General features: G+C 37.6%; 4 protein-coding genes across 4 annotated transcripts; 3 read left to right on the forward strand and 1 right to left on the reverse strand.

The window, feature by feature from the left end:
• Window positions 1-725: 725 nt before the first annotated feature.
• On the forward strand, window positions 726-1,791 carry LOC131332895 (uncharacterized). Its single transcript, XM_058367207.1, has 3 exons — window positions 726-1,022; window positions 1,123-1,207; window positions 1,349-1,791. The coding sequence occupies exons 1-3, from the start codon at window positions 726-728 to the stop codon at window positions 1,789-1,791; spliced, it is 825 nt and encodes a 274-aa protein (XP_058223190.1).
• Window positions 1,792-2,047: 256 nt separating this feature from the next.
• LOC131332896 (uncharacterized) lies at window positions 2,048-3,332 on the reverse strand. The gene is made up of 3 exons (XM_058367209.1): window positions 3,238-3,332; window positions 2,749-3,153; window positions 2,048-2,549 (listed from the first exon to the last, which is right to left on the reverse strand). The coding sequence occupies exons 1-3, from the start codon at window positions 3,330-3,332 to the stop codon at window positions 2,048-2,050; spliced, it is 1,002 nt and encodes a 333-aa protein (XP_058223192.1).
• A 4,696-nt stretch (window positions 3,333-8,028) lies between these two features.
• LOC131332367 (aminopeptidase M1) lies at window positions 8,029-23,330 on the forward strand. The gene is made up of 19 exons (XM_058366555.1): window positions 8,029-8,382; window positions 8,494-8,630; window positions 9,407-9,509; window positions 14,208-14,394; window positions 14,477-14,570; window positions 14,733-14,886; window positions 14,978-15,082; window positions 15,156-15,272; window positions 15,365-15,478; window positions 17,366-17,548; window positions 17,705-18,002; window positions 18,086-18,207; window positions 18,301-18,398; window positions 20,064-20,241; window positions 20,328-20,442; window positions 20,526-20,593; window positions 20,714-20,788; window positions 22,695-22,772; window positions 22,948-23,330. The coding sequence occupies exons 1-19, from the start codon at window positions 8,161-8,163 to the stop codon at window positions 23,128-23,130; spliced, it is 2,631 nt and encodes an 876-aa protein (XP_058222538.1). The 5' UTR covers window positions 8,029-8,160; the 3' UTR covers window positions 23,131-23,330.
• Window positions 23,331-25,704: 2,374 nt separating this feature from the next.
• LOC131332897 (uncharacterized) lies at window positions 25,705-26,784 on the forward strand. The gene is made up of 2 exons (XM_058367210.1): window positions 25,705-26,070; window positions 26,170-26,784. Exons 1-2 carry the CDS (start codon window positions 25,705-25,707, stop codon window positions 26,782-26,784), a joined length of 981 nt encoding a protein of 326 aa, XP_058223193.1.
• The last annotated feature ends 723 nt before the right edge of the window (window positions 26,785-27,507 follow it).

Consider the following 27,507-nt stretch of genomic DNA (forward strand, 5'->3'; position numbering starts at 1 on the left):
ACTGCTCCAATGGGGATGTAAAATAGCAATTTTGGAGATGGAAAATAGCACAAATGGAAAGGAAGATGTATATTTACATCTCCTTTTGGCTGCAGCTATAAATTACAGGTCATCAAACATCATCCAATCCAATTGAAATACCAGAATTTTGGACGGCCGGAGGTTACCTGATTTCGTCGGAAAGGCGTCGGAAATTGGAAGAACACGCCGGAATTTGGTAGAACACGCCGGAATCCGGAGATGACCGTCTCGTACCCCGATTCTTGACGATCCATGGACGGCGCATATGCATGCCGCCGGCTGTGCCTTTCCGTCTATGTTTTCCCCTCGGTTCAGAGAAAAGGAAAGGAGGGCTGGGTTCTACGCCAGAGAGAGAGAGAGAGAAGGGTCGTCTAGTTTGAGAGGAGGGGAGGCGTCTGTGTTCGTAGAGAGAGAAAGAGAGAGAGAGAGAGAGAGAGAGAGAGAAAGAACAGATGAGAAAGCAGAGAAAGAGTAAAGTTGGGTTGGGTTGGAATTTAGCCAATCCGACCGTTGGTTCTTTTTTTTATTTTTTATTTTTGATTAAAATCCGATCGTTGGTGACCCAACGGCTGTTTTGGTGATGAAAAAAATTTGCAACGGTACATTTTTTTCCCCTGCCTATAAATGTGTCTTAATAGGATTTTAGACAACAAAAATTTTATTCATTCTCCACAAACACCCTCCAAAAAAATCATGTATTAATTATGGCAGAAGGAAGTCGTAGTGCGAGAGGAAAATCGTTCAACTCCGATCAAGATGAAGCAATTTGTAATGCTTACTTGTGCGTTAGTCAAGACCCGATTATTGGTACCAACCAACCAAGATCTAAATTATGGGATCGGGTTGCAAAAAAATATACCAAATTCACAGGAGGCGATGTACGATCGGATGCTTCTATCAAGTCTCGATGGCAAGTCATCCAGCAAGCTTGCAACAAATATCGTGGACATTTAAGGCAAATTCAAAGGCAACATCAAAGTGGAATGACAGAACAAAATGAGGTATTATTATTTTGTTAATAATATTATTTTGTTTTCATAAGAATTTGTTAATATTATTATTTTGATGATTAATTAAATTATTTTGTTATTATTTGTATAGATTGATCTAGTGAAGAGACATTACAAAGATACTGAGACTAAACCTTTCGCAAATTTGGATTGTTGTTGGGCAATCTTAGAACACAGTATGAAGTGGGTGGATTTAACCCCACCCCGATCCGACCCAAGATCTTCACAAATGGATACAAGTTCGGTCTCGCTATCTCCTGATTTCTCTCAAAATCCAAACTTAGACTCTCCTGATTTCTCTCAAGTTCCAAACACAGCGACTACATTGGAAGATAGCAATCCTACGAGTGGAGGTAGTGTTCAGTCTCCAAGAAAGAGGCCTCCGGGATGTAAAGCATCAAAGGCAAAATTATTGAAGACCAAAAAATCAGAAAATGAGGAACGTGAATGGATAAACTTGATGGAAAAATTCAACCAAACTACATCTGACAAGGAAAGTAGGAGAGCTGAAATGGAAGCAAGAAGAGTCGCGGCTTTGGAAAGGACTACAACAAATGATGAGAGAAGGGTGGCGCTTGAGGAGAGGAAGGCAGCAATAAAGGAAAAAGAGATGGAAGATAGGATTATGCAAATGGACTTGGATTTGGTTCAAGACCCCCAAATGAAGGCTTATTACCAGTATCGCAAGGGTGAAATCTTGGCTAAATGGACGGCTAGCTCAAGTCCGAACGGTTATTTTCCTGGTTTTCCTGATTATTGATTGTAATAATTTTTTATTGTCATATGTAATAGTCTTTAGCAATTATGTAATAATCTTGACTTTGATGTAATCATTGAGTACTATTCGATAATAAAATGCATTTTGTTTAGCTAATGAAGTACAAGACTCAATAATGAAATACAAGACTCGATAATGAAATACAAGACTCGAAAATGAAATACAAGACTTGATAATGAAATACAAGACTCGAAAATGAAATACAAGACTCGATAATGAAATACAAGACACGGGAACCTCATTCTTCATCTCCATTACGGGCCCATAGGAGTTCAATAAGATCATTGCGGAGCAAATGATGTGCCTCATTTGATCGAATCCTGCGGTTATTTTTAAAGAAATCAACCAATGCAGGAGTGATATCTCTCGATACTTGAATTGGGTTGGAAGAAAGAAGTTTAGTAATTTCATCACTAGCATCATGATCACGTTGGTCTTCAATTATCATGTTATGCAAAATGACACATGTTTTCATGATGTAGCCTAGATCCTCCTCACTCCAGAATCGTGCCGGTCCACTCACAATTGCCCAACGTGCTTTTAGTACACCAAATGCCCTTTCAACATCCTTGCGACATGCCTCCTGCATCCTCGCAAAGTGTTGCTTCTTTCTTCTTTGTGGTTGAGAAATGGTTTGGACGAGAGTCGCCCATTTTGGATAGATACCATCAGCAAGGTAGTACCCCGTGTCGTACTGACTCCCATTAACAACAAAATGGGCTGGAGGGGCACGACCGGCATTGAGATCATCAAAGAGATGAGATTGATCAAGCGCGTTGATATCGTTGAATGACCCAGGCATGCCAAATCTACAAATCATACGATGCAACTGCTTCAAGTACGATAGTGGGTTTTCCGCTGCGGCCACTGAAGAAGCCATGGTAAGCAGTTGGACATTTGTCCCACTGCCAATGCATACAATCCAAGCTGCCTAGCATTCCAGGAAAACCACGTTGATTGCCCACATATAGGAGCCTTGCAGTATCTGCTTCATTTGGTTTTCTCAGGTATTCTGCTTCAAAAATAGAGATAACGCCTCTACAGAAGCTTTGAAGAGACTCAACTGCTGTACTTCCCCCAATCTTGAGATACTCATCAACACTATCAACAGGCATCCCGTATGCCATCATCCTCATAGCTGCTGTCATCTTTTGGATACCAGAAAGACCTGTAGCTCCCGTTGCATCATTCCTTTGGACGAACGTCACGTCATGTTGTTGGAGTTTGCCCAAGATCTTGTGAAATAAGGGTCGACTCATTCGAAAACGTTGCTGAAACAACTTTTCGTCATAGAGCAGATACTCACAAAAGTAATCAGCATTGAGTCGTTGGTTGGCAGCAACTCTGTCACGGGGGATCCAGGCTCAACCGCTTGTAGAACCAACATGACCTCCTTGTTGGCGTCTTCTTTGAAATTTTTGGTATTGCCTGGCCATGATCAATTGCACCATTGCAATCTCATCATCACCGGAGGAAGATCCGTCAAATTCTCCCAGTAATATTCTATGGGTTAAACTGTTCATGATGATTTTTTTGGAAAGAGGAGACTGTATATAGATTTGAGTGTGAGAATGAATAATGGGGAGGATAGTATATATAGATGGTAAGTAAATGGTGTAGTTGAGAGTAGATAAGAGTAAATGAATGAAGTAAATGGTGTAGGTGAGAGTAGATGAGAGTAAATGATGTAGGTGAAAGTAAATGATGTAGTTGAGAGTAGATATGAGTAAATGACTATAGTAAATGGTGTAGTTGAGAGTGGGGAGTAAATGGATCAATTAAATGACGTGGTTGAGAATTGATGGGAGTAAATGGATGAAGTAAATTGTGTAACTGAAGTAGATGAGAAGTAAAAACAAAAATATGGGACGGAAGTAATTTTTTGTTTTCCGGAATTTTTTTTTTTTTAAGTTCTCGATTACCGAATACCAAAATTATTTTTCAACGGAAGTAGTACTTAAATTAGGATTAAGAAAGTTGAGAAAAATTAAGAAGGATTGAAAGTTAGTTAATTATCCATCTTTTTTTTACATCTCACCATTGGATAGGGATGGGTTCTATTTTACATCTAACCAACTTTCAACCACTTTTTACATCTAAAATAACTATACAACCTCTTCTAAAATACATCCCCATTGGGGATGCTCTAAAGCAAGAAAAGAACAAGACATAGAGATTACGTGGTTTCGACTTAAGCTGATTGCTTAAGCGTACGTCCACAGGGTGCTGAGGTGTTTCACTATGATGAAAATATGTCAGAGTTACAAAAGGAGGCGGCCCTATCTTTGCTTTTATATCATAAGCATACAATAGATTGAAATCCTAAAAAGACTGGCCCGCGCGCATCTCGGTTTGCGCTCAGCTTAAATAGATTTCATCCCAACACAAAATAATAGAAAGTAGGAAGATGGTAGAATAAACAACAAAGTTAGGATTAACGTAAAAGACCATGCAAGGTTGTCAAAAAAAAAAACTATTCTCTCACACTCATATTTTTTCTTTCAATTTTCGACAAAAGAAACCCAATATGAAAATCGAACTTGCATGAGAAATGAAAAAAATCCTTCGATGTTTGAATCCTTTGCATGAAAACTGAAAAAAATCATTCAAGAAACTCCTAATTTACGGCAAAAGAAACCCAATATGAGTAAAAATCGTCCATGAAAAAAATCAAACTTGCATGAGAACTGAAAAAATCAAACTTACATCACTATCGGTAATGGTCGTTCAGGATGTTGTTTTTGGCAAAAGAAACCCAATATGATTAAAAATCGTTCAAGAAAGAAATTGAACTTTAGTGAGTACTAAAAAACATCAAACTTACCTGACTATTGGTAATGGTCGTTTAAAAGTTGGAGGACATGGAAAACCTATGCATGCGACAAACAAACCCAAAAAATGTGGACTTCTAAATAGAAGGTATCAATTGCACACAGTAGGTTGGTCTTCTAAGAAACGGGGACTTTTAAAACGTAGTGATAAATTTAAATCTTCTAAAATTTAAATCTTATGTGATAAAGAAGTCACAGGAAACCAATCACTCACATATTCCTAAATAGAATGTATATTCCTTTTAGGTTGTGGACTCCTTATATATTTTACCTAATGCCTAAATAGGAGCCGGAAATGTTTCCTTCTAATTTCCTGTTATTGTGACAGAAATTGTGGTTTATCCTTCTAATCAGTAATCCCACGGTTTATATATTTCCAGAAATGTTTCCTTTAAAAACCTTCAAATTCCCTGTTAATTGCATCCGGATACTGTGGATGAAAATGTGGAATTGTAGTTGTAAATCCGCATATTGTTTCCTTCATCATAATATATCGGTAGGATTTTTTTTTTATTAGCCAGTTACCAAAATGCGATGATGATAACCCTTGGATGGATTTGGTATTTACCAAGCTGCCATTTTGAACAACTAACGGTCTAGATTTATAGATGGGACAAATTTGGATCATTGGTTGTCTTTTGGATTCAAACCCAGTCCTGTCTTATTATATAGATATTACGCATATAGGGCAGCGGAAGTTGATTAGATGTAGCAGAAAATGGCGGTCCACGAATCAGGAGCAGCACAGCCACAACTACCTGCGTTCATAAATATTCCAGATGTATAATATTTATCACTCAATGTGAAAAGTATTTCATATGTGGTGGTAAATATTCCAGTAGTAAGTATTTTATAAGAAATGGTAAGTATATGTATAATACTTGCTATCAGTCAATGTGAAAGGTATTTCTAGATTGAGTGCACTCTATATGAAATCATTTGAAATACTTACCTGTCAATATAAAATACATAAAGTGATTTTTTTGGGTACCATAAAAAAAATTTGCATACCATGGACCTTTAATCAAGCAATCTCGAGTTGAATTTTGTTCACTCTCCATTTAAGAGGGTGAACATTATCCTTCTCTCTATTGGTTGAAATGATGTGGATCTCCACTTAAGAGGGTGAACATTTCCCTCTTCCCTATTGGTTAAAATGGTGTGGATTCCACCATAAAGTGATGTCATGGTTACCAAAAAGTGTATTGCATGGTAAGTATGACATTACTTTGTAATGAAATTTACACAATTTCAACCAATAAAAATGATGATAAAGTTCACCTTTTTTTAAGGAGGGTGAACAAAATTGCACTCAACAACCTCTCTATATTCCAACGCTTCAAGATTCCTTTTGTTCTATCACAGTGAAAAGTATTTCGTATGGAATATAATCCACATTGAGTGCTCATAAAAAAATTGTGCACCATGGACCTCTAATCAAGCAACCTCTCTATATTCCAACGCTTCAAGATTCATTTGATTAGTTGTAGCAGAAAATGGCGGGCCATGAATCAGGAGCACAACCACATCTACATGCGCTCATTAGTATTTCAGATGTATAATATTTATCACTCAATATGAAAAATATTTCATATGTGGTGGTAAGTATTCCAGTAATAAGTATTTTATAAGGAGCGGTAAGTATAATACTTACTATCAGTCAATGTGAAAGGTATTTCGTATGGAGTCGTAAGTATTTCTATATTGAATGCACTCTGTATGAAATCATTTGAAATACTTACCCCTCAATATAAAATACATAAAGTGATTTTTTTGGGTACCATAAAAAAAAATTGTTTACCTTGGACCTCTAATCAAGCAAGGTCGAGTTGAGTTTTGTTCACTCTCCACTTAAGAGGGTGAACATTACTCTCCTCTCTATTGGTTGAAATAGTGTAGATCTCCACTTAAGAGGGTGAACATTATGCTTACCTAAAAGTGTATTGCATGGTAAGTATAATATTACTTTGTAGTAGGATTCATGCAATTTCAATCAATTAGAATGAGAACAAAATTGCACTAAGTAACCTCTTTATATTCCAACGCTTCAAGATTCATGTTGTTCTATCACAGTGAAAAGTATTTCGTATGGAATATATTCCACATTGAGTGCCCATAAAAAAAAAGGGCGCCGCTATTCGCAGCCCTCTATTTACTTCCGTAGCCCACTAAATTTCGGTAAATGATTGTTGAAAATCATAAATAACATTTCGGTAAATTGCTGTTGAAAACAAGATTATATTTCAGTAACTACATGTTGAAAATATGTTCAACTTTCGGTAAACAACTGCCGAACATGCATTTTCGGTAAACATCTGTTGAAAAAAATATTATATTTCGGTAATTGGACGCTGAAAATATATCTCAATTTCGGTAACTAACTATCGAGTATAATTGAAAATTTTTAACGGGCTATGGGAGTAAATAGAGGGCTGCGAATAGCAGCGCCCAAAAAAAATTGTGCACCATGGACCTCTAATCAAGCAACCTCTCTATATTCCAACGCTTCAAGATTCTTTTTGTTTTATCACAGTGAAAAGTATTTCGTACGGAATATATTCCACGTTGAGTACCCATAAAAAAGAAATTGTGCACCATAGACCTCTAATCAAGCAACATCTCTATATTCCAATGCTTCAAGATTCATTTTATTAGTTGTAGCAGAAAATGGCGGGCCACGAATCAGGAGCACAACCACCGATACATTCGCTCATTAGTATTCTAGATGTATAATATTTATCACTCAATATGAAAAGTATTTCATATGTGGTGATAAGTATTCCAGTAATAAGTCTTTTATAAGGAATGGTAAGTATAATAATTACTATCAGTCAGTGTGAAAGGTATTTCGTATGGAGTCGTAAGTATTTCTATATTGGATGCACTTTATATGAAATCATTTGAAATACTTACTCCTCAGTATAAAATACATAAAGTGATTTTTTTGGGTACCATAAAAAAGAATTGTGTACCGTGGACCACTAATCAAGCAATCTCGAGTTGAGTTTTGTTCACTCTCCACTTAAAAGGGTGAAGATTACCTTCTCACCTATTGGTTGAAATAATGTGGATCTTCACTTAAGAGGGTAAACATTACTCTCCTCCATATTAGTTGTTGAAATGGAAATGGTGTGGATCTTCACTTAAGAGGATGAACATTAGCCTCCTCCGTATTGATTGAAATGATGTGGATTCCCCATGAAGTGATGTCATGATGGTATTTTGTGATGGGATTCACGCCATTTTAACTAATAAGAATGAGAACAAAATTACACTCAACAACCTCTCAATATTCCAACGCTTTAAGATTCCTTTTGTTCTGTCACTGTGGAAAGTATTTCATACGGATTATATTCCAAATTGAGTGCTTATAAAAAAAAATTATGCACAATGGACCTCTAATCAAGCAACCTCTCTATATTCCAACACTTCAAGGTTCCTTTTGTTCTTCAACGCTCCCAGATAGACAGAGAGAGTTCTAATCGATCGCCGTAGACAGACGAGTTGAGCGAGTCGAAAAATGGAGCAAAAGTACGAGCAGTTCAAAGGCCAGCCGAGACTCCCCACATCCGTGGTCCCGAAACGCTACGAAATCAAGCTCAAGCCGGACCTCGCCAGTTGCACATTCGCCGGCACCGTCGAAATCTCAGTCGACGTCGTCGCCGAAACCAAGTTCATCGTCCTCAACGCGGCGGATCTCACCGTCAGCCGCGACGGCGTGCGCTTCAGCAGCGGCGCCAAGGTATCACCCAATCGATGTGTCATGTTAAGAATTAATGCAATCTTGTGTTTAATGGATTCATTAGTTGTTGAAGAAGAAGAAGTTTTTTTTTTTTTTTTTTTTTGTGATTAGGTATTGGAGGTTCAGCTGTTCGAGGCGGATGAGATCATGGTGGTGGAGTTTTCCGAGTATCTCCCGCTTGGAGTCGGGGTTTTGTGCATTGCCTTTGAAGGAACCTTAAATGACAAAATGAAAGGCTTCTACAGAAGGTAAAAAGCCTCTTTCCCTATACGTGTTTGTGTGTGTTTATAGGTAGAATGTATAATAGATAATATCATATATATATATATGTGTGTGTGTGTGTGTGTGTGTGTGTCTATTGTCATGATATGCTCATGCGTCATTTTCTGATGTGTGTTGCATGTGATGTGACCATGACATCATTTTAAACAATTGACCGAAGTACAGAAATTCTGGTATTCATAGGCTCTGATATTTTTGTGAGTTGAAGTTTGTTTGAAATTAGAGGAGGCAAAGTGAAAACTTTAGTACTTTTGTTGATGATTGCAGTCAGTGTTTTGTATACTTGACAAGAAGTAAGGACGAGTTGCTTGCTTCACTTGAATCAAGTTTCTTTTGGTGATATTTGTTATATTTTCCCCACAGTGAGTCGGTATCTCTTAACTGGCTTGCAGATATCTTTAGAATCTACACGACATTATCAGTTTTTTGGTCGTTCTTTAATTTATATGCCAACAGCTAAGGAGTTTGTTTATCCTTCTTACACACACACACAACACAGATAACAGTATTATGTGCTTTTTGTTCTGTTATATACAGGGAGAATTCCACGTAGGTAGTTGGCAATGTTGTCATTATAATATTCATTTGCTTGCAGGTGATTGCCACCTCAATAGAAAATGGGTCAAGGACACCTTGGCGCATACACAATTGCACGCACAAGACACAGGGTTTATGGTTTATTTTATGTTGTATTACTTGACTCTTTATGTCCCTTTATTTTATGTTAATTCTTCATTTGTAGCACTTATGAGCATAATGCGGTGAAGAAGAACATGGCAGTGACGCAGTTTGAACCAGCTGATGCTAGGAGGTGCTTTCCTTGCTGGGATGAACCTGCTTGTAAGGTGCCAATTCATTCAATACTATTTCCATACTTTTTTTATCCTTGCGCACACTTGTGGGCATCTCCTGATGCATAGATCCGGAGAAAAAATTCCTTTCCTTTTTTTGCACAACCATCATTTGATTTTATGGCTAAAAACATCATTGTACGATGAGGGAGCTCACTCCCGCCGTTACTATTACACACACTCTCTCTCTCTCTCTCTCTCTCTCTATTGCTTAAAGCACCCAACATGACTGTAATTGATTTTTAGGAACCACACTTTCTAATTACCATCGCAACTGTTATTATTCTGAAAACCAGATTGGATAAAATGACACAATATACATTTCCAATGGCGAGAACCTGACTTGTACTATTAAAGGACTAGCAAATGCCCATGCCTAGAGGCACATGGCAACATATTGTGAGCCAAACATAAGTATGGAAATTTAGCCCTTGTTCGGTTGTGGGTTTGAAAAAAATTTCCAACCCAAATCCATTCATTACCTATATTTTCAATCGTTACTTTCATTTCTCTCTCCACTCATTACCCCTATATCCAATCATTAATCTCATTTCTCTCTCTATCTCTCTCCACTCATTACCTCTATCCCCAATTGTTACCCTATTTTCTCTCCTCACTCATTACTCAAAAACCAAACCCAAAAATTTTCCAAACCCACAACCGAACAAGGCATAGTCCTAACAATGCGGTGCAATTAGAATGTAAACGCTATACCACCTGTCTAATACCACACAAATCAAAGCACTATCTTACCAAGACAAACAGTTATGTACGACGAGAATATCCCACGCTAAATAATGTGAATACCTAAGCCAAAGGAACAAACTAAGGTTTGTGTATGTGGTTAAAGAAAAATTGGGATTTGGGATACCCATTATGATTAATTTCTCACTTCTTGGGGGATAAATTCCATGAACAGAGAATTAGAAGAGATTCAAAAAATCTCATCGTCCCCCATGGTCAACCAGTTAAGCTATTGTTTTGTTTTATCTTAGTCCGCAACGTCAGACTCTAAGAAGTCATCATTGAAAAGCTTTATAAATGCCAATTCATGTAGTAGTCACCCTACCAGGGTGCTGTTGTCTATTCATCGAATTTCTTGATTGGAGGATTTGGCAGAATTTCTCATCTGTTGGTTGACTTCTTCAATAGAATCTGATGTGATGGCCAGAGCCAGAGGCATACTGTTCGATATGTCCCCAAGAAAGCCACTTCGAATCCACCAGATATTAGAAGACACTAAAATATCTTGACCTCCAAAATTACAGTAATGTTAATTGCTAAGGCCATGTTTAATTAGTGAGATTAATGATGAGGGGATATGTGATCCCATAGGGTAATATCCCAGTGGATTCATAGGGAGGAAATACCCATTCCACTTACCCCGAGGCTGAGAAAACTTAAGAGTGCTAATTAACTTAAAAAAGACTAGCATTATATTTCTTGATTAGTTTCAAACAAACAATTTTGTTCTGGAAATTATATGTAGTAATAATTGCTGGAGCCCAAACCAAACAAAAACCAAGACAGGGTTCTTAGCCCCTAACCACAACATGACCCGTAACAATAACCTTTCTGATATACAACACCAAGGGTAGGTACATTGGCAAGTGCATCTAGACTAGAGAAAAAAAATAGTTGCCTTCTAGTATATTTTTTGTAGTTTGGCTTCAAGCAAGGATATGATATTTACTTCAGATCTTTATCCACTTGTCAGTAAGGGAAGTGTTGGATTAAAACAAGCCTCCCCAACATTCGGTACTAGATGCCGTAGAAAGCAACTAAGTGAAATAGACGCATCATCCATTTCTGAAGGCTTATTAAAAGTACTATTTTTTTAATCGACTAATCGAGTCAATGCTGCCAATGCATTACTAGCATCAACACTTTGCTAAATTACCGAGAACAAAACACTGTATTAATTTTGCAACTACTAAAGCTTCACAAAAGAATTTGCACTCCAAATGTACATATAAAGAGACGGACAATGCCATTTTTGTGCAAAATTTCCAAAACCTGATAGTTAAAAACCAAGTTACATACCATAATACATTCAGAATAATATGAATGGATGATGATGAGAAATCAAAACAGAGCCACGACCAAGCCACTGCAATTACTCAAGTCATTTCAAAAGAAAGAAAAAAGAAACCATAAACAGTAAACTGTAAAAGAAACCCCAAAAGAGTAAAAAAGAAGAAGAAGTGTCCATTACCTTATTGACCTCCCTGAAATAGCTCCATTACACCTCGGGCGAAAAACAATCATTCAAATGTCAAAATTTTGTCGTTGGGTTTCACTAAAATAGTCTCTACCCTCAACAAGGGGAAAAAAAGTCTAACATCATGCATTCACACTTCATATCTCGGAGCACCAACAAATCATGGAAAGATGAACTCTTTTATTTTTCTATTTTGCATGAATACTGAAATTTTTGTTTTCTCAAATCAAATTTGTTATTCGTAACCTGTCAAATGGGTGGTGAAAATGAGTGCCAATAGGAGTTTGCTGCTGTGTTTGTCCTCAGTTGAATCCTATCCGACATGGACACTTTATGTTCTTGCTCAGCATTTGTAGAACTTGCCAATATTACACCACCATAAAATTCTAATCAAGCCATATAAGGACTGCACGCATTCAAACCACGCTCTTTTTTCCCTTGTTTTTTGGAAGTCATGATCAATCCATACTCTAGTAGACAACATGCTGCTTAAAAACCAACAAAGTACTTGAACTGTGCATTGCATTTTTTGAGCTATACAAAGATGGAAATTACATAACCTTTTTATTATCAGGAGATGACATGAAAACATCATTAGTAGGTTATCTTCTGCAGCCATGAGGAAGCTTTGTTTCTAAATAGCTCAAGCTCCCTCGTCAAGACAGGTTATCCTTGTTCTATGATAAGGCAAAAAGTATGACTCATACATTAGAACTCCTAGAGCTTTAAATGAAATACATATGGGCAATTAGAACATCTCTCCGTTAAATGTATCTTTAGATATATTTGAGGGCAGTTAGAACGATAGTAATGTTAAGCATATAGCACTAACTTAATACCAACAATGGTACTCAGAGATGAGCTGATCAACTTGTAAGTTGTCAAAACACCGTTATATATCAAGTTCCCTCCCTTTGTGCTCCTACCTCCGAACAACATGATATTAATAGTGGAATGAAATATCCTTGAAATATCAAGCAACATCTCCCTTTTGTTACTAAGAAATACATAGAAGGTTTCAAACATGTTCAGTGAGTAACCGCCCTTATATTGCACATCTATTTTCCTAAGAGTGTCCTCAATGTGCCTTGTGTTGCCCAAGTTTTGGAAATTTCGGGGTCGAACATTATTGTCGTGTCCATTTTGTGTTGTATGTTCATGTCTGTGCTACATAGGCAAAATCAATCTACTTATTTTCTGAATTTTTCTGTTCATCATGCCTTCGAAGAAGATTCACCATTCATGCTTATAAAAGTTATGCTGCAAAATCCTTCAAAGAGAGTAAAAAATATTAAGAAGGAAAAAAATGCGCAAATAGTCTCGAACTAAACTTGGTCAGGAGCGTCAGGTCACTTAGGTGAGGAGGGTATGTACAAAAGGAATGCACATAAACAACCAGTCTCTAAAATCTTACTCAAGCCAAGTAAAGGGAGATCAGCTTCCCAAGGATGATCTCATGCAAAAACTATATAAGTTAAATTGGGTTACTTAGAAGATGTAAGCCAAAGTCATGGACTTTTTGTTGACTTTAAGTGATTGTGAATAGCCACGGAAGTTAGAGGAATTGCTCCTGCCACTGACCTTTATACCTTTCCAAAGGCTAAAAAATGCTTCAGGGGCCCACCGCCGATAATCTTCCACGCCAAGGTTTTGTTTATTGTACTGGCTGGAGTACTGATTTTTCTACTGCTACCGTACGTACTAGTATCGGTGAGATACCGTGTATTGTTTCCAATTTATCGCTATTCGTGTTAGTTACCCACATCAAAGAATATTGTATAATATATTATTATATTCATTTATTAAAAATAAAAATAAATTTAAAATAGTCCGGAATTTCTGGTATTGATCGATATTGGAAGGAAAAAATAAATTTAGACGTAGACCGGTATTGACTGGTACGGCATAAAGGAAAATGGTCTCGTGAGGCCTGAGATAATAGCGTGGAAACAGAGTCTAATCTGATTCACTTAATCCGCTGAATGTCTGGACCATTCAAAGAAAGAGAAGATTCAAATGCGTCTCCTAGTCAGACACAGTCACAGCAGATCTAACGGCTGTTATTGCAAAATCTAATGGCTGAGATCTATGATACATAACGTCAACAGTGATTTGACCCTTTGGGCAGAATTTTGGACAGTGAGAACTAATCTTGACCATCGAATCAAAATCCCTATTTAATCTCAGCCATTAAAAGCATCAAATAGTTGGGTTGTTTGTTTTATCGGCAAAATAAAGTTTGTGTCTATGCAATTCTAGAAATCTGCTGTGTTTTATATATAGATGTGAGATATTTCACTTCCACACTGCTTTTCACGCTGAACCTTTGCGAAGGAAGTATGTTGAAGAGAACACAGTTTTAGGACAACAGAAGCTTGAAATGTGTTTCTTTCACCCCAGGTGCTTTCATCTGTGGGAAAATGAAGTGAATGTCGCGATACTTGCCCTTAATATTTTATCTTGTTGCTCAGGCTACATTCAAGATCACATTGGAAGTGCCAACTGAGCTTGTAGCTCTTTCCAATATGCCAATTGTTGAAGAAAAAAGGGATGGCGTTATTAAGACTGTTCACTATGAGGAATCACCTATCATGTCTACGTATTTGGTGGCAGTTGTCATTGGTTTGTTCGATTATGTGGAAGATCATACATCTGATGGTACCATACTCCATCTTTCAGTCTCTCTTATGTGTGTGTGTGTTGCACAGTGTAATCCTTATCACAATTTTCTGGTGCGCAGGGATCAAAGTTCGGGTTTACTGCCAAGTTGGTAAGGAAAATCAAGGGAAATTCGCTTTAGATGTTGCTGTCAAGACACTTGACTTTTACAAAAAGTATGTGGCATTAGCTGTTCATTGCATCAAAAGTAGTTATTCATTTGCAGGAGTATTTTCTGTGCTCTTCAATATTATGTTTTTCTTGGTTATTATCTGTTGGGGTGCTTCGGTAATGTCTGCATATATCCAATTTTTTGCTCATTATTTAAAGTGGTGAAGGTACTTTGCTGAGCCATATTCACTACCCAAATTAGATATGGTTGCAATCCCTGATTTTGCTGCTGGAGCCATGGAAAATTATGGTCTAGTTACATATCGTGAAACGGCTTTGCTATATGATGACAAACACTCGGCAGCTTCGAACAAGCAAAGGGTATTTTCATTGCTGAAGTAGTTTGGATTGGTGGTTTTTTTTTTCCAATTTGGCGTGCATTCATTTTGGCTTTCTAATGCCACTGGCTTAGGTTGCTACTGTTGTGGCTCATGAACTTGCACACCAATGGTTTGGCAACCTGGTGACAATGGAATGGTGGACTCATCTTTGGCTGAATGAGGGCTTTGCAACATGGGTATTTTACTTTGATTCATTGTGTATTTTTCTTGTGCTTAAGTCACGTATAAGTGGTTTTTTTTTTTGTCCAGGTGAGCTATTTGGCAACTGATAGCTTGTTTCCAGAATGGAAAATTTGGACACAGTTTCTTGACGAAATTACTGAGGGTCTTCGGTTGGATGGGCTTGCCGAATCGCATCCCATTGAGGCACTGTTTCTACTCCGGAATTCGGCATTTTACTTATTCTTCAGAATGTTGTGTATCCAAAAGCTTGATATGGAGCATATTTTTTGTTCCAGGTGGAGATTAATCATGCTTGCGAGATTGATGAAATATTTGATGCTATTAGCTATAGGAAAGGTGCATCTCTTATCCGCATGCTGCAAAGCTATCTTGGTCCGGAATGCTTTCAGGTTTGTCCTTCAGTTTCTTTGCCTTTGTGCTTAATGTTTTCACAGATGGTCCTTCAGCTGGTACTTCTGTTTTGCTTTGTTAGGATAAACATGTTAGAGGAGCTCTCTCTTTTCTTTTGTACTCATTCTCTTCTCTTTTATACACTTCCCCCCCCCCCCCCCCCCCCCCCCCCCGATTTGCAATCTGGAGTCCGTTCCCAAAACGCCCATGGCAGCTATCCAATAACGGAGAAGAAAAGGAGAAACGATTTTCTGTTTTGCTTTGTTAGGATAAACATGTTAGAGGAGCTCTCTCTTTTCTTTTGTACTCATTCTCTTCTCTTTTATACACTTAACACCAACTCCCCCCCACGCGATTTGCAATCTGGAACGTCTGTTCCCAAAACGCCCATGGAAGCGATCCAAAAACGGAGAAGAAAATGAGAAACGATGTGCTGTAATGGTTGGAAAGTTACCCGTCGAGTCACTGTCAACGAAACTGATGTCTTCTCGCTTCATCTCGCTCGTCGACTTCGTTTCTCTGCGTGTTTTGTTCCCTACTTTCTTCTTGTTCGGTCTGTCTTCTGACTTGAGGAAGACAACGACAACAACTTTACTATACTCGTATAAAAGACCTAATGGAGGATTCTTTCTCCTGTGGCCACAACTTGTGGAACCTCTTTTTTAGTCTCATCATATTGCGACACCTGTTTCTAGCATATATCTTTGGCCTTTAAAATTGAACTTTTCTTATTAAGTGTTCTCCACGCCTACAGCAGATTACTCCCAAGTCCCACCTCTTGATATGCATCACTGGAAATTGGATTCAAAAGAAAAGGAAAAAAGTTCACGTCTGCACATTTAAAAAAGGAAAACAATTTTGATAAATATATCTTTATTATTATTTTTTGGTAATTAAATCTTTTTTCTTTTGCCCAATCATATGTACATCGTTTCTCCTTTTCTTCTCCGTTATTGGATCGCTGCCATGGGCGTTCTGGATCGTGTGCGATCCTCGATTGGGAGCGAATTATGGTAACCCTGATAACAACTAAGGGAGCCATTGCTGAAGCAGGAGTGGGCTTTAACGGGTTGCTCTATCATGACCAATGCTTGGACCGACCGAAAATGGAGAAGCATAATGAACTAGTGGGTTAATTGTAAGGATGAGACTTCTTTCTTTCTTCTAAGGAAGATTCTGAGGCATCGAACATGGGAGAGTGTATCTTTGAATACGTTATTAGTTTATTGAAGATATTGAGCTGCAAAATTTAATTCAAGTAGGCACGGACAATGCTTCCAATAACATGGCCGTGATGGATTTGTTAAAAATCAATGTGGACCTAAAATTTTTTGGACCTCATGTACAACCCACACAATTGACCTCAGGCTTGAAGGGATTGGTAAGCAACTTAAGTTCAAAGGAATAATAGAAAAGGCAAAGGCGCTTACTATATGTGTTTATGCTCTCTCTCGACCGCAACACATAGTATATTTGCCCACAGGTTTGAGGAAGACTTGAGGGTTCGCACTTTCCTCATTAGTTATTTCCTTCACTTTGTGCAAACCATTTTATGCACTTAAACTGTTACGCTATGCTTTGTGTGCGAAGTTTTGGCTACTTAAAGTACTGGACTGGGATAGACGTATACCTGCAGCTGACTTGGATACCAAGTCCATGTGACTTAGGTGATCATGGTAGTTTCACACACTGGTAAGAGCACCTGTTGATGAAGAAGAAAATGGTGATACTACTGCTAACTATTGCTAATTTCACTGCGCTTTTCTGTTGTTCTCCCTTATTGTATTTCGGCCTTGAATTACTGAGTCTAATCTGGTATCTTCTTGTTATTTATGGTTCATGACAGTAATCTTTTTTTTTTTTTGGTGATTTCTTGATGCAATTAGAGGGCACTTGCTTCGTACATAAAGCAATATTCCTGTTCAAATGCAAAGACAGAAGATTTGTGGGCTGTCCTTGAGGAGGAATCTGGTGAACCTGTGAACCAGCTGATGAATTCATGGACAAAGCAAAAAGGTTACCCTGTTGTCACTGTCAAAGTCAATGATGAAAACTTGGAGTTTGAGCAGGTTCCTTATACTAACTTTTTACGCTTGTCTACTGATGTTTAAAATAATTTAACGTGACTGCTCTTGACTGTGATCTTGTACCTTGTTTGTCAACTGTATTTTTTATATATAGAAATCTTGAAAACATTCTGACGATATGCATCTATTTAATTGCAGTCACAATTCTTGTTGAGTGGTTGTCATGGTGATGGGCAGTGGATTGTGCCAATGACGTTATGTTGTGGCTCATATGATGTTCGCAAGAATTTTCTATTGCAAGGAACATATGAAAGTCTAGATACTAAGGACTTCCTTGTTTGCTCAATTTCCAAAGGCAGGCTTGCAGAGACAGGAACTTGGGTAAAACTGAATGTCGACCAGACGGGTTTCTATAGGGTGAAATACGATGATGAACTTGCGAGCAGACTTAGATACGCAATAGAGACCAAATGTTTGTCTGCGACAGATAGATTTGGTAATTTTGTTGCTATTACTTGTACTTAAAATTGTGTTGACATTCAAGGCGAGTTGTTAACATTCAGTTATTATTTTCTACAGGAATTTTGGATGATTCATATGCCTTGTGTATGGCTTGCCAGTTGCCTTTGGCCTCCTTACTTACTTTGATGGGTGCCTACAAAGGGGAACTTGAATACACTGTTCTGTCGAACTTGATTAGTGTAATGATCACCTTCTTATGCAGGGTCTTTTTCTTTCAAACCTTCAACAATCTCTTGGGAGTTAGGTCCTAATTTCCATTTTTTCTTCCACAGATAAGTAACAAAATTGCAAGAATTGCAGCTGATGCAGCTCCTGAACTGCTGGATGACGTCAAACTATTCTTTATTAACTTATTCCAGTATCCTGCAGAGTTAGTTCCTTAAATTAAGAACTTCTAGATGAGTTTCGTCTTGGAATTTATGGCAATCTAAGATTCTAAAGACACAAAGTAGTTTAATTCCATGCAATTCTGCGCTGCCTAGTGGATCATTGTTATCCGGACGGTAGTTGTATTAATGTCTCCACAAATTACCATAGTTTTCATGCATATGAGAAAAGTTATGTTAGATGGATTCGGGTACATATTTCATGCCAGAATGTTGGATTTTTATATTATCTATGTCCAGGTCATAGGGACACACCCTGATATTCATATTTCTGGTATGTATCCCTCATTCTGGGATGTTGGTGTTTACAAGCTGCCTGAAGGAGTTTATGCGTAATGTTACTCTTATCTGAGTGTCGGGTGTCCTACAGTGGTACTTCGTACATTTATTAGAGCCTGTCACATGGGGGATAGGAGTGTAATGGTTCTTTTACACCTTGAATTTTATGTTAGCCTTCTGTTTCTTCAAATTTATCAACTGATTGTCATACTCATGCCTTCTGTCAGTTAGATTGGAGCCCAACACCTGTTCTAGCCATGTTTTGTTCCCGTTTCGAGTTATGTTTCTGTGTATTTGTTTGGTGATTTGAATTTCTTTGGTGAAAGATAATAGTTCCATGTCATATTCCGCATGCCGGCTATACACGAGAGATGTATCTCCTCCAGCTGAGGGTTAGGGGTGACACCTGTCCCATTTAAAGTTATGATGGCCACAATAACAAAACTTATTTGCGTATTGCTGTTCCGTGAATTATTAGTTTGTGTCTATTTCCGAAAAGCTTTTTTGAAAACATATGGAAGTACAATTCATGACCATAACTAAAACCGGAAAGTCTGTCTACGCAGACGATTCGTGCACAGATTTTGACACAAACGATCCGAGTCGTTCAAATGTAACATTTTTTCAAGGGCACACATGAAAAATCAGCTCATTCCGATACCTATTGGTGCTCGATCCAATTATCTAACTTTTCATTATCCTGTAATCGGAATGAAAAGTTAGATGATTGGATCGAGCACCTATAAGTATCAAATTGAGCTGATCTTTTGCAAGAACCCTTGAAAAAATGTTCTACATTTAATGAACGGCTCGGATTATTCGTGTGGGATCTGTGGTGGGCCCCACATCAAAATCTGTGCATGAATCATCTGTGTGGGTAGCAGCGTTCGTAACATCACGGGCCAAGAGAGAAGGATAAATCGCCTATTGATCCATTGGCAATAGAGGAGAAGATCCCCATTATATGTATGTGTTCTAGTTAACTAGAAATGTTTTAATGACAGGCTACCATTTTGGAGTAGTAAACTGACAAATGTGCGACTTAGTAGAGGGTTGACGGAAATGGATAGAAGATATTAGGAAGAGCCTCAAGTCCTCACCAGATTTTGGAAAGAAATCAACAAACTGCTATGAAATTCATTGTATCAGTTTCTCTTATCACGTTTTGTAGTTGACAGGACTGCTATGATGCATTTAGGGACTGAACTATGCGTCTGATGGCTGCATTCTATGGATTATCTTAGTCATCCAATTTGTTTTTTGAGACTTAATTTGGCAAGAACTCGGCAATTTTCAAATGCGATTGCATCCTTTTCTACCTTCTATTTCTTTTCTTTGTTAACCTCCTCACGAGTTAAGTTCTTTTCCAGAAAACTTGGATGGGATCCTAAGCAAGGTGAGAGCCACTTAGATGCCATGTTGAGGGGTGAGATCTTGACAGCCCTGGCCCAGTTTGGACATGATGTTACACAACATGAAGCAAGGAGGCGTTTTGATGCATTCTTGAATGACAGACATACACCCCTTCTCCCTCCTGACACAAGAAGGGTACTTAAAGGCAGTATTTGTTTAATTCATCTATTTCCATTTATGGTTCTGTTGTACGTCCCTTATGCACCTTTTTTTTTTGGCAGGCAGCATATGTGGCTGTGATGCAAAATGTCAGCACATTAAATCGATCAGGTTATGAATCGCTTTTAAAGATCTATAGAGAAACTGACCAGAGTCAGGAGAAAACTCGAATTCTCGGTAATAACAGTTTAGTTATACAAATTAAACAGAAAATTATGGGAGAGACTTGTTAATACTTGGGGTCTCTCATATGTTTGTAGGTTCTTTAGCATCCTGTCCAGATCCAGATGTTGTGCTTGAAGTTCTCAACTTTTTGTTGTCCTCTGAGGTATCTTTCTTTTTGTTCTCCGTTATTTTCACAAAAGTAGTGTGGAATTTTGAAATTTTATATTGTAATCCATCATTTCTTGAATCCTGATGGTGTCGAGGTTGTTTCTTCTTCATTTAGGTTCGCAGCCAAGATGCTGTCTTTGGAATTCATGTTGGTATAGAAGGGCGTGAAACAGCTTGGAGGTGGTTAAAGGTAGTCTTGATCCCAGATTTTACATGAGGAAACACTAACCCAAAATATCCGAGTCTCAAAACCTTAATAAAATTGTCGTATTTGTTAAGCGAAGTCCCACATTGCTTGTGTACCAAAGTAATATGAAGAATATAAGTGTGAGGGCACCCTCACTTCAATAGCTAGCTTTTGGGGTTGAGTTCTACCCAAGACCGTGTAACATGGTATCAGAGCCGGGTATGCCAAGGATGGGTAGGGTGCGTGTCCTTGGCCTGCACGCTGAAGGTACTGCCAAGTGAGAACGCTGGGCGTGAGGGAGGGTGTGAAGCTAAGTCCCACATCGCTTGTGTACCAAAGTAATATGAAGAATATAAGCGTGAGGGCACCGTCATTTCAATAGGTAGCTTTTGGGTTTGAGTTCTACCCAAGACCGTGTAACAGTATTGTGGACCGATAACATTTTAATGAATTATTTCAAAACTCCAAAAGAGAGCTTCACAAAGTGAGCACGAATTAGTTCTAAACGTTCAAATATTCATGTTGTTCTGAGACTTTATAGGATCTTGCACCAAGCCAAGCACAATATCACAACTGACCACAAGCTTACACAACATTATAATCATCTGCAAATATGAAGTACACCCTCCTCGAGACTTTTTGCAGTTGTTTAAGTGTAATTATTTTGTGTCTTTGGTTAGCTATTTGGTTTTAATTTGTTGTAGGTTCTAACTCTATTCATAACTTCATTTTTTTCGTTTGGGGACTATTAGTATTTCATAAATCATGTTTGAAATGTTAAAATTGATTAAAACCACTACAAACAATCAATTGTATTCCATAATGCACAAGGTTAGAACATGTTTACCAATGAGTTTTTTTTTTTTTTGGGTATTTGTAAGTAATTGAAATGATTTATGACTATGAGCTCAGTTTCTGGCTCCCATTAAAAAGTGGCCAATACTGGCGATAGTATACTTATTGCTTGACTGATTGTTAAGCCGACTGGTACCCTTTTAAATCCATAATAGTGAACTTCAACCATCCATGTGCCCACTATATTTTTGGAGGCTCACATCCAGCCATATCACTTTCCACAAGAATAAATGCAGCTATGGTTAGACCTGGTATGTTGATTGGTTTTATCATCTTAGAAACACCAACACACTGGAAGAGGTCATCTATCATTGTCGAGCTGGGACACGGATATGTCCAGACAGGTCTCTGAGCATGTATATTAGTCGACAAAAATGTCCGATTTTATTTTGGTTGTTAATTTCAAACTTGTCGCCTGACACAACTAGACATGTCACTGGAGTATGGAGACATCTTTCATTCTGAAGAGATAAGGTGCAGTGAACCACCACACGGCTGAGTTTTTTGTATGTATTTTTGGAGAGAAATCAGATTTGGTGTTACAAAAGAAGAAGAAAAGGAACAAAAGCATAAACATTCGATTTTTTCTCATAATGGAGCGAATCAGAGTTTGAAATAGTTGGCGTTGGACAAAACTGAGTTGAACTTTGTTGTGTTCGTGTGTAATAGTGTGCTGTGTCGGTTTCCGTTTCCGTACTTCTTAGATCGCTGTTGGTCTAATAGACTGATTACCTGGTTGTTTTCTCAACTTAGTGGTCAGGGCTCAAGTACCCTTTTCTTGAAGACAAAGATTAAGAACTATAGAAGAGAAAATAATGAAAGCTTTTATGTGAACACCTTTGATGCATATTGAACTCTTTCGTTGTTTTCCCTCTCACTTTGTTGCCCCTTTCGTTGTTTTCCTTCTCACTTTGTTGCTCTTCTTGCTACAAAGTGTGTATTAGAGATGATGGTTACCACTAACCACTAGTACATCCCAATTCGATAATTAGTTCTACAAAAATATTAGAATTTGTTACTTACCTTGTAATTCGTCCTAATGATTGTGATGCAGGAAAATTGGGATCATATCTCAAAAACTTGGGGTTCTGGATTTCTGATCACCCGCTTTGTCAGCGTCATCGTGTCACCGGTTCTCTCTCTCTCTCTCTCTCTCTCTCTCTCTCTCTCTCTCTCTCTCTCTCTCTCAGTTCCTTGTATTGCCTTTCGCCATTCCCGTGTCACATCACCACTCATCTTGTGGTCTATAGGGAGAATTTTGATGTTTGATTCCTCACAAATGCTTTTTTTCCCCCTTGTGTTCTTAGTTTTCTTCTTATGAGAAAGCAAAAGAAGTGGAGGAGTTTTTTGCAAGCCGTAGTAAGCCTTCAATCACAAGGACCCTGAAGCAGAGCCTTGAGCGGGTTCACATTAATGCCAAGTGGGTTCAGAGCATTCAGACTGAGAAACATCTAGCAGAAGCTGTGCAAGAGTTGGCATGCAGGAAATAGTAGGAAACACTTATGTTCGGCTGCCTCACTTTGATATCAAAAGAGCCTTTTCAGATTGGATTTCCGCTATTGGTAACCAAAACTTTCAAAATAAGAGCAACGTAGTAAATTAGTAATAATTGACCCTGAGCAAACAAAGCACTTTGTTCTGTACACTTTGGATGAGATCAAGGATTTCATTTTACATGTGACTTCTTTCATTTGGTTGGTTTGATGCATGTTTAAAGCGATTTTTGTTTTTTGAACTTTACTACTATGGGAGTTCGTAAATGAGCTTCTTTATCGTGTGCTATTCGATTATGGAGTAATTCATGGGATGCCAAAATTTATGGCCTTTCGCTGGATGATTCTCGTGATTTGTAGCACGTTGGATGCTTAATCTCAAGCAATTTGTACTTAAGGTTAACATGCAAAACCTCTCCGCGACTGCTTCGGCAACGGCAACTGACGTTTGACTCGACTTGCTACTTTTTCTTTTCTCTAATGTATATAATAAATAAATGATTATTTGGTTGCTTGCTTCACTAGGTTTTTGACGTTTTGGCCATGAATTTCTGGTGCAGTAGGGAAAATATTGATCGGTTCAAACGCCTCCGCATAAAGCGACGATTGAGTTCAGTTGGTGACGTTTGACTCGATTTTTTGATGGTTGACCGACCTTTGTTTTTACCACTTTGTTGCTTTGATTCTGATAAATTTAGAACAATCATTGTCACACTCTTCTATTTTTTTGTTAGCACTTTTTGTCATTTGTCCATGTGAAATTACTAAGTTACTCTTAGCTTTTGAGTCACTCTTTTCATATGAAGGGCAATTTAGTATTTTCACATGAATAAAGACAAAAAAGGTGGTGCAAATGAATATAATGGAAATGTTGTGAAACTGATGGATGACAAAAGGTTCACAGTGATTGAAGTCATTAATTTTTCAGCGAATTAAGTTTACGAATAAGAAACACAGTTGTAACATAGCGTATTAATTATATGTTTGATATTTCATCTTTATAAAGACTGAAGGAAAATTGTAATGAAAGGTAAGAATCAGAAGTATCTGATTGATTCTGCTGATTAATTGTGTTTCTGATATTTCCAGAAGAACTATATTTAACATATGTTGTGCTATTATTGTCCTTATTTTATGTTCTGTTCTTTTGCTATTATCTTTGTTTTATATCACATTATCAGCACGAGCCTCTACCCGACTGAGAAGGTAATTGGTTACATTTCACGTTGGTATTTATCACTATTTATGTTTGTCTATTACATGCGTACAAAGATATGTAAATTACAAGTAAATTATTAACAAAGAAAAAATGTTTTACCAGAAGTAGTTCCCTGATAAATATACAAAGTATTCTTGCTATTAATAAATTCTTGAAGTCAATTGAATTTTGACAACAATAAATACCTGAAGTATTTACTATCAAAAACAAAAGTACTCGAAGTACTTATTTATGAGCACATGTAATACTTATACTACGAAATGAATTTATATTAAGTGGAGAATGTGCATTTAATATCTCATTCATTATCTGTGATAAATTAACATCGACATATTTTTATATTGCTTTGCATATGTGAACTTACAGATGTTGGAGGCTAGAAATTTTTTTCATCGACATATTTTTATAGGAAGGGGATAATGCCACGACATTATTTTTTATTGCCACGACATTTTCAGCATTCTGACTATCTTAACCTTTCTCTCTCTATACTAATACTACTCTCCCATACTCCCACTACCAAACCCACTTACATCTCCTATCCTCGGCTCTTTTTTTTCCCTTTCTCATTTCAATTCAATGCTTCGATCTAGTCTTGTACAGCCGATAGGGCGGCGGCAGTGGGACAGAGTGGTTGTCTCAATTTTATCTCCCTCTTTAGTGAACCACCATACCAAACACTCAAATGTGGAGAGGGAGGATTATGTTTTTCGATTTGCTTCTAAATAATCAAAATCTCTCGGTCGATTATATGTTGTAAGCTTAATTGAGGGTTCGGAGAGTGAAATTTTTAATATGATCTACAAGTGTGGAAAGGAGGTTAGGGCTGTTGGGGGATGAAGGATGAGATAAAAATGGGTCTTGTGGTGGCGGCAGAGAGGGACAATGAGAGATGGGAGGAGTGTAGAGGCAATGGTTCCTAGAAATTTATAGTACAGTCTAGTATAATTGTTGAGTTGACGATGATGATAGAAGAAGGCAAGAGAACTTATGAGAGAGGGGAACAATCGGGTTCTCTGCGTATGAGTTTTGAGAAATTTTTGTAAGAGAGACAGTGAGAGAACTCAGAAGAGGAAATGAGGGTATAATTGTCAGACAAAGCACACAGTCGTGGCATTAAACAAATGCATCGTGGCATTATCAGCCACCTTTTTATATTGCTTTGCATATGTAAATTTACAGATGTTGGAGGCTAGAAATTTTTTCATTTGCAAATTAGTGAAAGTCACATTATGCATTGTGCATTTTATTATTGCCAAACATTTTTTCCTAATTAGTTGCACTTGTACCATTAACTTGATTGTCTTTTATTTCAACATCCATCTAAATTAATATTTCTAATTTTATAGACGATGTCGAACTACACAAAATTGGATTTCGCGGTACTAGACATTTCTGGAAGGAATTATTTGTCATGGATACTTGATGTGGAAATCCATTTCGATGCTATGGAACTTGGAAATACAATTACCGATGGTAACGACGCATCCTCGAAGGATCGTGCAAAAGCCATGATCTTCATTCGGCACCATCTCCACAAGGATTTGAAGTCTGAATACCTTATAGTGAAAGACCCACTAAGTTTGTGGAATAATCTGAAGGAAAGGTATGGGCACCAGAAGGCTGTAATCCTACCAAATGCTCGTTATCGCTGGTTGAATCTACGGCTGCAAGATTATAAATCTATTAGTGAGTATAACTCTACTCTGTTCAAGATAGTTTTAATTTTGAAATTATGTGGAGAACAGATTACTGAAAAAGATATGTTTGAAAATACTTTTTCCACTTTTCATGCCAATAATTTGCTCCTGCCGTAGCAATACAAAGAGCATGGGTTTGAGAAATACTCAGATATCTCTTGCCTTCTGGTCGCTGAACAAAACAATGAGCTATTACTGAGAAATCACAAGTCTCGTCCAACTGGTGCTCTACCATTCCCTGAAACGAATAGAGTCTATTTTCTGAGTAATGGACAAGGTCGTGGTCATGGACATAGACGTGGTCGGGGTAGCCATAATTACCAAGTTCGTGGAGGATATATTCAGAAATCAGGCAAGAAATCGGAGTATCCCCAGAAGTGGAATAAGTGGAATAGGTCGGAAGTGTCCAAAGAAAAGGGCAAGAGGGTGCTGAATAAACCTTCTAAGAACTCTGAGGATTCTTGCTACAGGTGCGGTGGGAAGGGTCATTGGTCGCGTACCTGTCATACTCCAAAGTATTTGATAGAGCTTTACCAAGCATCGCTTAAGGAAAAAGGAAAAGAAATTGAAACAAACTTTACCGATCAAATTAGTCAGAACCAATCTGTTGACGCTTTTGAACCCATTGACATTCCGTCTTTCGACATTTTTGAGTACATTGCAAGACCAAGTGGAATCAAAGATGATTTCTTTGGTGATGAAGGTGACTATTCTGAATGGTCACAAGAATAATTATGTGCTTATAGCATACCTCGTGTTTCTATTTATATCCAAAATAAAGACATACTAAGGTTATATCTCAATAATGTTATGATGTAATAAATTAATCAAGATGCACTTATTCGATAATAATATTTTAAAGTGTTTTTTTTATTTATTCGTGAAACTTTTGAAATTGTGTTTTGTACTCCCTCCGTCCCCTTTTTAAGGTTCAGTATTCTATTTTGAGTTATCCCTTAATAAGTGTCCATTTTGTAAAGTTAGTGGGTAAAAGTTGGTATATTTTTCATTTTGTCCCTAAAAGTAAATTCAATTTTGAAAAGTTAGTGAGTAAAAGTGTAATGATGATGTCTCCATAGAGGGTAAATAGGAAAAAGTGGAGGTAAGGTTTAATGATAATGTTTTATTAATAAGTTGGAGTTACGAAGCAGAACATTTAAAAAGGGACGGAAGGAGTATATAATAGGGACATGGATACTAATCGTGCACTATCAAACACGAAGATAACTGGTGAAGATATTTGTTTAGTAGACAATGGTACAATACATACTATTCTCTGAGATAACAAATATTTCAAACAATTGACAAAGGTACAAGCGAATGTCAATACAATATCAGGTTCTGCAAACCTAATTGAAAGCTCTGGAAGAGCAAATATTGTGTTAATAAATGGAACAAATCTAAGTATTGATAATGCTTTGTACTCTACCAGATGCAGAAGAAATCTGTTAAGTT

The sequence above is a fragment of the Rhododendron vialii genome, chromosome 7a (assembly GCF_030253575.1).
Source record: "Rhododendron vialii isolate Sample 1 chromosome 7a, ASM3025357v1".
NCBI lineage: Eukaryota > Viridiplantae > Streptophyta > Magnoliopsida > Ericales > Ericaceae > Rhododendron > Rhododendron vialii.